Source organism: Ascaphus truei, chromosome 21, assembly GCF_040206685.1.
Source record: "Ascaphus truei isolate aAscTru1 chromosome 21, aAscTru1.hap1, whole genome shotgun sequence".
Classification (NCBI taxonomy): domain Eukaryota; kingdom Metazoa; phylum Chordata; class Amphibia; order Anura; family Ascaphidae; genus Ascaphus; species Ascaphus truei.
In genome coordinates this window covers 28,586,016-28,598,856 of record NC_134503.1, presented here as the reverse complement: position 1 = coordinate 28,598,856, position 12,841 = coordinate 28,586,016, and the positions used below count along the sequence as shown (strand labels likewise).

Below are 12,841 nucleotides of genomic sequence, written 5' to 3'. Positions count from 1 at the left end.
CTTATCCTGCCCCTGTAACAGACCTACCTGTGATCTCACACTTATCCCGCCCCTGTTACCGACCTAACTGTGATCTCACACTTATCCTGCCCCTGTAACAGATCTAACTGTGATCTCACACTTATCCTGCCCCTGTAACAGACCTACCTGTGATCTCACACTTATTCTGACCCTGTAACAGAACTAACTGTGATCTCACACTTATCCTGCCCCTGTAACAGACCTAACTGTGATCTCACACTTATCCTGCCCCTGTAACAGACCTGTGATCTCACACTTATCCTGCCCCTGTAACAGATCTAACTGTGATCTCACACTTATCCTGCCCCTGTAACAGACCTACCTGTGATCTCACACTTATTCTGACCCTGTAACAGAACTAACTGTGATCTCACACTTATCCTGCCCCTGTAACAGACCTAACTGTGATCTCACACTTATCCTGCCCCTGTAACAGACCTGTGATCTCACACTTATCCTGCCCCTGTAACAGACCTGTGATCTCACACTTATCCTGCCCCTGTAACACCCCTAACTGTGATCTCACGCTTATCCTGACCCTGTAACAGACCTGTGATCTCACACTTATCCTGCCCCTGTACCAGACCTACCTGTGATCTCCCACTTATCCTGCCCCTGTAACATACCTGTGATCTCACACTTATCCTGCCCCTGTAACAGACCTGTGATCTCACACTTATACTGTCCCTGTAACAGACCTAACTGTGATCTCACACTTATCCTGCCCCTGTAACAGACCTGTGATCTCACACTTATCCTGCCCCTGTAACAGACCTGTGATCTCACACTTATCCTGCCCCTGTAACAGACCTGTGATCTCACACTTATCCTGCCCCTGTAACAGACCTGTGATCTCACACTTATCCTGACCCTGTAACAGACCTGTGATCTCACACTTATCCTGCCCCTGTACCAGACCTACCTGTAATCTCCCACTTATCCTGCCCCTGTAACAGACCTGTGATCTCACACTTATACTGTCCCTGTAACAGACCTAACTGTGATCTCACACTTATCCTGACCCTGTAACAGACCTGTGATCTCACACTTATCCTGCCCCAGTAACAGACCTGTGATCTCACACTTATCCTGCCCCTGTAACAGACCTGTGATCTCACACTTATCCTGCCCCTGTAACAAACCTAACTGTGATCTCACACTTATCCTGCCCCAGTAACAGACCTGTGATCTCACACTTATCCTGCCCCTGTAACAGACCTGTGATCTCACACTTATCCTGCCCCAGTAACAGACATGTGATCTCACACTTATCCTGCCCCTGTAACAGACCTGTGATCTCACACTTATCCTGCCCCTGTAACAGACCTGTGATCCTACACTTATCCTGCCCCAGTAACAGACCTGTGATCTCACACTTATCCTGCCCCTGTAACAGACCTGTGGTCTCACACTTATCCTGCCCCTGTAACAGACCTAACTGTGATCTCACACTTATCCTGCCCCTGTAACAGACCTGTGATCTCACACTTATCCTGCCCCAGTAACAGACCTGTGATCTCACACTTATCCTGCCCCTGTAACAGACCTGTGATCTCACACTTATCCTGCCCCAGTAACAGACCTGTGATCTCACACTTATCCTGCCCCTGTAACAGACCTGTGGTCTCACACTTATCCTGCCCCTGTAACAGACCTAACTGTGATCTCACACTTATCCTGCCCCTGTAACAGACCTGTGATCTCACACTTATCCTGCCCCAGTAACAGACCTGTGATCTCACACTTATCCTGCCCCAGTAACAGACCTGTGATCTCGCACTTATCCTGCCCCTGTAACACACCTGTATCAGGGTACGGATTGGAGTAACGCCACCTTTATATCTGACCTAACAAACGTAACATTAAATCCCTGCGGTAACTATAACGGATATCTCTGTGGATCGGCGCTGTTACAGGGAACGCCTCCTTTGCATATCATTAGCGCTAACGTCCGTTATAGTAACGCACAGGCTCGTTACGGCTTAAATCTCAATCAGAGGCTCAGTTGAAGCAGGGACAGATTGAGCCACCTGTGCTGAACAGGGATATCCTGAAAACCTGACATGTTGGGGGGGGGGGGAGCCGTGATGTCACATGATGCCGCGTTCATCATGACATCATAAGCTGAGGAGGAAGGTCGCCCCCCAGCTTACAGGCAAAGTCTAAATCCGTCCCTGCCTGCAGTTCCATGCTGGACTAGTGACAACATACAAGACTGTAGTTATTCATCTGAGCAGCAGAGGGAGCTGTTTATCCTCTTTAAAAGAACATTTAAAAAAGATTAAATAAAACGTGAGACTAAATAAGCCGCCGGCGCTCGCCTTGTTTCTGCAGCTTTCCATCCTCGTTATTGGAGGTCCCAGGTATACAGCGGATGGCCGTGTATACCTGGCATCATTGTGCATGAAACACTTGATTATTATCCCCTGAGTAATCGCCTTCTAGGGCGGCCAGACGGCTTCCCCAAAAATACTGGACACAACGGCGAAAGGTGCGACACGCTCAAGACACGCACACACACACCTCTCTCCGCTCCATGCTGTTTCCTCCTCTCCTTGGCCCCAGGCTCCTAACACCTCCTTCTGGTTGGCTGCATTACCCAGCAGTAGCCTATCAGGATGGAGGAAGTTGCCCAGCCCCCCCAGCAATAGCCCTGCTCAGGGGAAATACCCCCCCCCCCCCGCGCAAGCCGGTCGGGTCACTATGTCCGTAGAGGTTATACCACTATATACATACATGTCCAGTATTACCTCTAATTATTTACTGGACAGGGTGTCCAAATACAGGACAGTCCAGTTCAATACTGGACACCTGGCAACCCTGCCTTCATGACCGCTACGCTAACTAAAGGGTTAAGAATCTACCCATTGACTCCCATCCAGGCTAGTAAGGCAGCGCTACAGTCTTACTATCTGCAAAGGCATATCCCACCTCATATACCTATTCCCATTCACCACCCAGAATACTACACTCCTAGCCCCCTGCATCTAGTAATGGATACTGGCCTATTAGCCAAAACATGGCTAGCTAATAAGGCAGGGCATTAACCTGTACAAAACAATTGTATATAGATCACTTGTGAGCACATTCACATATCTTAGACAGGTCTGCAACCCCGCCTTTCCACCATTATCACCTAGCATACAGTGCTTCCGCTGCAGCAAGGGATTCCGGGAAATGACATGCTAATGAGCCCACCATGCTCATTGTGATATATATATCACAATAAGTCCCTGACCTGCGGAGCTTACAGCCTAATCTTGGTGCCTGAGGCACATGGGGTTAGAGTATGTTTCCCACGGTCATAAGGGAAGCTAAAACTGGGACTCAAAGCGTGTTGACCGATGTCAAAGGCAGTGAGTGACATTACCGCTCAGCGACTCCTTCAGCCCTTACAGAAATAGAAATACACGTATATAGAAGAAGCATTTCAATGGTAAATAAAGGGGGTAATTAACCCCTTCCGGGCCAGCAACGCTAAATAGACCTTCACATGGAGAGCCTAAGTAGCCTCATTGGCACTCGAAGGGCTGATGAGAAGAAGTAGACCACTTACGCCCATCCACATTAAGGTCCTCCGGGGTCTTCAAGGTCAATAACTAATTTAGCAGAATGGGCCAGTGGCCAACCATAAAAAAGCCACAGAAAATGACAATGTAAAAAAAAAATAATCGAGTCTTTGCCACTTGATGACACACAAAAAGAAAAGGCATGGCACCACAAATAAAACACGAGGCCTGATCCGGGGCTTGATGGCCTACTGGAATCCATCGGCAGCCATGTCCTTTGACGACCCATTCTCAACGTTGATTAAAGCCAAAAATCCTTTCTTGCTTAAAAACAAATCCTAAAATCCATGTTTCTTCAAACCTTTATCCTATATCTTCTCTCATCCTAAGGGACACACATCCCCCCACGTCCTCTCTCCGCTGATGAGCGTGGTAGTATGGGAGGGTGCGGCTCTTAAATAGGTCCCGACCCGTCACGTACTTCTTTTAAAGCATTGCTTGCTTTACCACGTGTTTGCCACCTTTTCCGACATTGGGAACATTTTCTCCTACGGTGTGTCACGAAGTCATGGAACCACGTGTGGATGTGTTGAAGCCACATGGTTTATGAATAGCTTTTTACATTATAATGCCACGGCCTACAGAGCTATTAGACATGACTCGCAGGCCAATAGGTGGCCATTGCTAGATGGAGAGGTCTAGGTGTGTTGGGGTGGGGGTAGAGGTGGAGGGTGATGGTGTAGTCTGCCCCAAACATCCTAATTGTGCTGATGCCTCACCTATGAGGATATTTGCTTAACCTCTTCAATCCCCAAATTAGGTTAAAATTAGCATTAATGTTGGTGGTGAGCGACTTCAGCTATAAGTATTTTTTTTTTAAAGGTTTGTTCACACATCCACCTGAAACATGAGCGGTTCCCAGTCTGCTCCTTCAGCCTCCCCCCTTCTGTAATAGCGCTGTTTGTGGAGTTGGATAAGACTTTCCATTCCATTGGCCAACCAGTCTTACCTGTTTGGGACATTGATAGAGGAAGGTTTACATAAATCAAGAAAAAGGCATCACAGAAGCAAAGCAGAAATGCACCAATTGCTTAAGGAAACAGTTGATAAACAAGCCGTCTGTGTTTCAAAGATGAATATATTATATATACAGTATATGTATATATGAACAAAAATTTAAGTGACATTTCCATCTAGGATTTTGTTTGTTGGACTGGAATGTTGGATTTGTGTGTCAGATTGGTGTGTCTGATTGGATTGGTATGTCGGATTGATGTGTCGGATTGGTGTGTCGGTTTGGTGTGTCGGATTGGTGTGTCGGTTTGGTGTGTCGGATTGGTGTGTCGGAGTGGTGTGTCGGATTGGTGTGTCGGATTAGTATCTTGGAATGATTTGGTGGATTGGTATGTCGGATTATTATGTCAGATTGGTATATTGGATTGGTTTGGTGGAATGGTATATCGGATTGGTATCTTGAATTAGTTTGGTGGATTGGATTGGTATGTCGGATTGGTGTGTCAGATTGGTGTGTCAGATTGGTGTGTCAGATTGGTGTGTCAGGTTGGTGTGTCAGGTTGGTGTGTCAGATTGGTGTGTTGGATTAGTATGTCAGATTGGTATGTCGGATTGGTATATCGGATTGGTATGTTGAATTAGTTTGGTGGATTGGTATGTCGGATTGGTTTGGTGGAATGGTATGTTGGATTGGTATGTTTAATTAGTTTGGTGGATTGGTATGTCGGATTGGTTTGGTGGAATGGTATGTTGGATTGGTATGTTGGATTGGATTGTTGGATTGGTATGTCGGATTGGTATATTGGATTGGTTTGGTTTGGTGGAATGGTATGTTGGATTGGTATATTGGATTAGATTGTTGGATTGGTATATTGAATTGGTTTGGTGGATTGGTTTGGTGGATTGGTTTGGTGGATTGGTATGTCAGAATGGTTTGGTGGATTGGTATGTTCTATTGGTATATAGGATTGGTATGTTCTATTGGTATGTTGTATTGGTTATAGGATTGGTTTGATGGATTGGTTTGATGGATTGGTTTCATGGATTGGTTTGGTGGATTGGTATATTGGATTGGTATATTGGTTTGGTGGATTGGTTTGGTGGATTCATTTGGTGGATTAGTGTGTCAGATTGGTTTGGTGGATTGGTATGTTTAATTGGTATGTTGAATTGGTATGTTGAATTGGTTTGGTGGATTGGTATGTTGGATTGGTATGTTGGATTGGTATGTTGGATTGGTATGTTGAATTGGTTTGATGGATTGGGTTGGTGGATTGGTATGTTGGATTGGTTTGGTGGATTGGGTTGGTGGATTGGGTTGGTGGATTGGGTTGGTGGATTGGTTTGATGGATTGGGTTGATGGATTGGGTTGGTGGATTGATATGTTGGATTGGTTTGATGGATTGGGTTGATGGATTGGTATGTTGGATTAGTATGTCGGATTGGATTGTTGGAATGGTATGTTGGATTGGTATGTTGGATTGGTATGTCGGTTGGCTTGTTGGATTGGCCTGTTTAGGGGGACCACAATTCTGTTATGTGTGCTAAATAGGACTGTCCCCGTAATGCTACCCTGCATGGCTGTAAATGTTTTAGGCACGACCAAAGGAACTTCTACTCAACCGAGCACCTTCTTGTTTGTGTTTCAGGAGACATGGTGAATAGGACACCGTCCCACTCCAGGACAGCGGTCATGGCGCAACTCCACTGTTAGTATGAGAGCACAAGCAAGATATATATATATATATATATACACACATGGGGGGTCCTGTGAAACCTTAGCCTGCTTCTCATACTGTCCAGCAGGTTTATATTTACAATGCAGGTACCATGAGTCACTGCAACAAAGATTAACTCCTTGGCTGCCAGAACGGCTAGAAGCGCCCTGCAAACCTGGCACTTCTGGCCACAAAGGGGTTAACAAGTGTAATTGACCTCAGATGTTTGGGAGAGGAATGTGGGCGAGTGATGTAATGTTGAGCAGCTGTTTTATTTCCTTTATTTCTCCTTAGACATCTCATTAAACGGTGAGATGGCACATTTTCTGAGATAGGGAAGCCAAATTATTCAACACAAAATGATGATATGCTCAGGACCATCAGACAGGGCCACCAGGCAGGGCCACCAACAAGGGCCACCAACCAGTGCCACCAGGCAGAGCTACCAACCAGGGCTACCAACCAGGGCTACCAACCACGGCCACCAACCAGGGTCACCAACAAGGGCCACCAACCAGGGTCACCAACCAGGGCCACCAAGCAGGGCCACTAACCAGGGCCACCAAGCAGGGCCACTAACCAGGGCCACAAGGCAGGGCCACCAACCAGTGCCACCAGGCAGGGCTACCAACCAGGGCCACCAGGCAGGGCCACCAACAAGGGCCACCAGGCAGGGCCACCAACCAGGGTCATAAGCCAAGCCTACCAGGCAGGGCCACCAACCAGGGCCACCAACACCACTTTGTATACATCTTGTCTTTTGTTGAAGACTTCAGTTCAGAGTCCTTGGTGACCATGTAGATTTACTCTTGATGACTATCTGTGCCAGTTATTAACATGTTAAAGTCTCGGGACCCCAACGTGTCTCTAGTCCAATCTGAATATGTTTCCATTATTGAGCACTCTGCTGCCTTTCTGTTAACCAACCCTCTACCAAGAGGTCTCTCCGTCGGCTTTCCTCGTACTGTATGTGTGTGGCACACGCGTAACCCCTTTAAACAAGGTTCATCGCATCTTCTGGCCTGCTCCACTACAAACCCCAGTTTGCCTTCGGAAATAATCCCATGAAGTTATCACGACACCACCTATTCCTCATTGAACCTTGATAATAATCAGTAATAATTCTTCTTGTTCGTGGCCCATATTTACGAAAGGGTTGCTCTTCCATAAGACACTCCATACTAAGTGAATGGGGCGTCAGGTGTCTCAGCGCTGGAAGATCTCCTATGGCAATGCATTGTTTAAACTCCCCGTCAGCTGCAACAAGATTTATATTTGGCTCCCTAAGACCTGCGCTTCTGCGCGCTTGCGGAAGCATAGGTAAGCCCCTACTAAAGCCGCTCTAATTGCGGCTGTAGGGGCTCAGTGCTGAGCGGGAGCGCGTGTCAGCACGCTTCCGCCAGCAAGCAGGGAACATGGCCGAGGCCTAACATTGACTGAAACCATCTCATTACTGGTATAATAATTCAAATACATAAGATATTCAGTTTATTGCTCTTCCTCTTCCAAGTGGAATAAGCCGCGCGCGTAGGGGCGGGACTATTGCGCTATATGACGCGTGCAAGCGCTGCGGGTTTCTATAACATTGGCTACATCTGTGTGTTCATTTAATGGCTTATTCTGCAAAAGGTGAAAAGGCAGTCAGGGAAAGAAACAATAAAAACACAGTCTGCCCTCAAAATAAGGTATACAAAAAGGGATATATTTCAATATTGAATAAGTCCAAAATGGTGCAAAAAGCCACAGTATAATGTGCAGTAGAAAATAGTATAAAAACGGCCGTCACACGTGAGAAATCCTCAGCGTTAGATTTCCTGTCCCGATACGTTGGCGATTTCTCAGGTGTGTCGGACGTTTTTGTACTGTACAATATATTGTTGTTATACTGTGATTTTTGCTGAGGGCTATAGGCCTGGTGCCTAGTAATACAGTACGTCTTGTAGTACTACAAGCCACATGAAAACATTCCTACACAACCTTCATGTCAGACGTGATAGGCCAAGCATCCTTCCTAAAATCCAAACTATCTCAATGTCAGAGAGTCAGTTCCAGCTTGGCCGAATTTGCTGAGGATGGGTCCAAAATATCCTTCCCCCTGACTTCACCAAACAGTCCAAGATGAGGCCAGTCCCCCCCTTGCCTTGGCTGAGTTAGGCTGCGCTTATAGTGCCAGCGACAGCGACATCGCGGCAAAACAAATGCATTGCCGCCATCGCGTGCGAGTATAGTAAGCGCGGCGTGACGGATTGGTCGCGATCACTGGAAGTCATCTCTATTTGATTTTCCAACGACTGTCGCCTGACTGTCGCGTCGCCGGCGCTATAAGCGCAGCCTTAGTCTTTCCATTCTTCCTGTTGCTCAAGCGTAGCTTTTACAGCGGTTCTGTCCTCCTTTTTCTATAGGAATCTGCTTGCTTGTTTTCAATGATGGGTCATTGGATCACGTCAAAGCCTTTCCTAAATATAACCGACTTAATGTGGTGTCTCCCCCTCTTTCTCCTCAGTGGCCATCCGGCAGGACAAAGACTCCACAACGCTCTTGTGGCATGAGGACGGCATTTTGAACGGCATCAAGTATAAAAATGGAAGTCTCACTGTTGCCACAGAGGGCCTGTATTATGTCTACTGCCACCTGCAATTCACTATAAAGCAATGCATGAAGGAAGAGGCAGAATTAGTGACAAAACTGAGTGTCAACGGCTTAGAGAAGCACCAAGTCATGCATACGATGTGCAGGCAAGAGAACTGCACAAGTAAGATCTACAGAGACCAGCATCTGAACCTGCAGCTAGAGCTGAAGACCTCTGACAATGTGTCCATCCAATCTACCCACGTGGATTTTCTTAATAAAGAGCAGCTGGCACAGAGCAATTTGTTTGGGATCTTCATGTTATAAAGCGGACTATAAACGTAAGCAGTCTTCAACGTCCACCAAATGGAGATGCTTCATCGACATCCAGAACAAAAGCCCAAACTTGGCACGGACGTACGCCAGGAGTGGCCAACTCCAGCCCTCAAGGGCCACCAACAGGTTTTAAGGATATCCCTGCTTCAGCACAGGTGGTGCAGTCATTGACTAAACCACTGATTGATCCACCTATGCTGGGATATCCTTTAAACCTGACCTCGGTGGCCCTTGAGGACTGGAGTTGGCCACTCCTGCCGAACACACATACTGTACATCTGGATGGAAAGTGACTAAGTAGCCATTCTATACGACAGGGGAAGCGTGAAGTAGTTGGAAGGCTATTGAAAACAATCCTCAGCCGTCTTTATTACCCGAACAGAAGAATGACGTATTTCCATGACCAAAAGCAGAAGCCATAATAGTGACTATTGCACTTCAGAAAGCCACTACAGGCACATTAACGGGCAGGGTTTTTTCTTTATTGAAAGGTTAAATCCTACGCACTTCTCTTTTACGTATGTTAAGAAGGAAAAGGAACGCTGGCTCCAGGCTACAACTGGGAACAGTCCATGGTTTCCAACCACACATCCTGGATGTTGTCTGGTCCCCTGCATCTTCTTGTCGTCCAGAGCGCCGGCGATCAAAAGTGGAAAGAAATGGAAAGATAAAGCTCGTTTTTGCCAAAGAATTCCCGTAATGGATTCGGGGTGGAGAGGGGGAGAAGGGGATAGAGGGGGGGAGAGGGGGAGAAGGGGGTGGAGGGGTGGAGAGGGGGAGAAGGGGATAGAGGGGGGAGGGGGGAGAGGGGCATTTAAGCAATTGCGCCAGCAAAATAGAATCTGGGACTCTCAGTTATTTGCGTGTCATAGTTGCCTTCTGCCCTTCGAGGACACGCCTAGTCGCCGTGGACAGAATGTCGACAGGTTTATTTATGAAAAAAAAAAGATGGGGGAGCACAGTGTGAGGAAGGGTATGTGTTATTAGGGAAGGTTTATTTATCACAGATTAAATTAATTATTTTTGCCGTAACTATTTATTAAAGGGGATGTTTGCGGGTTTTCGGGGCCTTCCAAATGTGCCAGGCTGGACACGTGTAGATGTGACTGTGCACGCGCTGCGTACACCTTTATCATTCGTCCAATAAAAAGGTACCACAATCTGGTACAAGTAACATGATGACTGGGCTAAATACTTCACTTAAATTAGGCAACTTTAGGCATCTATAAATATTCACTGTTGAGAAGCTAACTGGGAACATGGAACAGTTTCACTTCCCTCTATCTGACCGAGAGGGAAAATGTACACATACGATGACATCATAGTGGCAGAACCTCATCACGCTGCAGTTAATGGAGCTGTTCCGCTGCGGGCCGCGCCCCCATGTATAGGACGCAGGGCGTCTCCGGAGCAGAACTGCGTCCGTTTCAGCTCCAGGGAAAGTTCCCTGAGATACTTCCCGGAGGAGGCGTCGCCGGTACGGTTGAATCCTCTGCGTCACGCCGGCCAAAAGATAACCGCCGCGATGAATGACGCTCTGGCATCTTATTGGCCCATGTGACGCAGATTTCAACCTCCATTTTGTTTCCCCTGGTGACACATTCGCCGGTATCTCGGGAGCTGAAGAGAACACTGTAAAGGGGGACATGGGGAAAAACAAATGAGAGATGGTAACAGGCCCGAAAATGACGATATATGATCACTTTTGATGGCACGTATTTATGAATGCCATTTCACTAGTAAATTATGTTCGACCTGGAACTGAGACCGTACCCTTTCAAGCCTAACTGAATTGGGGGTCCCCCGCCCCCGAACGTATCCGTGTAAAATCGAATACATTTGTTTTTATTCTTAAAAACCAAGGCCACTGATTTGCCAATATAAGGCCTCGTCCAGGTAGGGAACGGGCGCGCTGGCGCTCCGGCGCTGCCCCCTGCTCGGCCGTGCTTTTCCTGGCCGGCTAGGTGCGCGCGCTTCTGGGGGCACGGCCCCGTCGTCTCACGGAGCTGGTTCATCCTCATTGGGCGAACCGCTCACGTGACACGCTTGCGAGCAGCACAATCAATTTTGCTTGCTCGTCAAGCAGCTGAGCGCTGAGCAGGCGTGACTTCCTGCTCACGCAGGCCACGTGCATTGTCGCAACGTGTCCAGCGTGAGCGCGCGCACCCGCTCAGCACCACCCTAGACGAGGCCTTAAGCTGCTTTGTTTTCTCTTGTGAGGACGACACAACTTTCTATTCGCCCCCAGAGCCAACCATGACCCTGTGGCCATTTTGTGGGTGGCGGGTAGTTCCAAGGAGGTTGGGGTGCCACGGATTAGCTCCGGGGTTCAGGGAAGAAAGAAATAAATGTCGCTTTAAACAGTTTTGTTGTCTCTTTGAACGACCCATCAATATTACTGGTTTCCTGACTTTTTGTAGTTTCCTGTTTCAAAAACCGTTGCCGTCTTTAATGTGGAAGTGTCACAGATTTGTTTCCTGCAAAAAAAATGGATATGCTCCACACAGCCACGAACCTGTCAATCACTAACCGCCCTCCCCCTCGTTAACAATGACATCATCGTAACTTTCCATGGAGCAGAACGTGAATAACTAGAGCAGGGGTGGCCAACCCCAGTCCTCAAGTGTCACCAACAGGGCAGCTTTTCAGGATATCCCTGCTTCAGCACAGGTGGCTCAATCAGTGGCTCGGCCGTTGACTGGCCAACCCCAGTCCTCAAGGGTCACCAACAAGTCAGGGTTTCAGGATATCCCTGCTTCAGCACAGGTGGTTCAATCAGTGGTTCAGTCGAAGACTGAGCCACTGATTGAGCCACCTGTGCTGAAGCAGGGATATCCAGAATACCCAACCTGTTGGTGGCCCTTGAAGACTGGAGTTGGCCACCCCTGAACTAGGGTGTCAAACTTTGCCAGGGAAAGAGTGAGGTGCCGCATAGCTCTGGAATGAATGGAAACACACTAAAAGGATCTAAAATCCAGGGAAGCGATGAGCATTCAAATACTATATGTAAAGATACTGTTACAATGTGGCACTCGTTACCCATGGGGACTGTGATGGCAGATACAATGGATATCTTTAAAGCAGCAATACGGGTTTCCCTTTTTAAAAAGGTGAGCTGAACGGTGTTCGTTTCAGCTCCGGGGAACCACTGCTTCCAGAGACACTTACCTCATTGGGGGTGCCGGTATCTCACCGCACTCAGAAACAGTGTGGCTAACATAATGGCAGCGTTTAAATGTCCTTTTCCTTCAGTATTCAATTTTTGGGAAATTCTTCAGGTTGCTGTGAAAGGCTCCGGTGACATGGGGTCCCACTGTCACACACCCGTGCTCATCTTTATTCTGCTTGTATATTCATGTAATCTAGTGACATTCACATAAATGTTCCTTCTAATACCAATATACGCTTCTTCAATATTTTGTCTTCTTAGTGCCTTTAAAATGGCCGAAGTGTAGACAGAATGAAATGCGTTTTTGTAATCTAAGTGAAGATAGGACGATTGCAAGCCTAAATATTAATTATGCTATATTCTCTATATACATATATATTCAGCATGTAACTGGTTAAAATAAGTACAGTAATTTAGTAATAAGTTAGAAATTATATTGGAAAATGAAAAGCTGCCTCTACAAAGATGGCTGAGTTGAATAGTATATGATCAAGAGTTTGGAATC

The 12,841-nt window shown here is 47.1% G+C and overlaps 1 protein-coding gene across 1 annotated transcript in view; it reads left to right on the top strand.

Moving 5' to 3' along the window:
• The window catches only part of TNFSF8 (TNF superfamily member 8), a 37,374-nt gene extending 27,516 nt beyond the window's left edge, over positions 1 to 9,858 (top strand). Inside the window, exons 3-4 of the mRNA XM_075579504.1 lie at positions 6,195 to 6,254; positions 8,767 to 9,858. Coding sequence (XP_075435619.1) covers positions 6,195 to 6,254; positions 8,767 to 9,158 — 452 coding nt within the window. The 3' untranslated portion in view covers positions 9,159 to 9,858. The remainder of the gene's footprint in view (positions 1 to 6,194; positions 6,255 to 8,766) is intronic.
• The last annotated feature ends 2,983 nt before the right edge of the window (positions 9,859 to 12,841 follow it).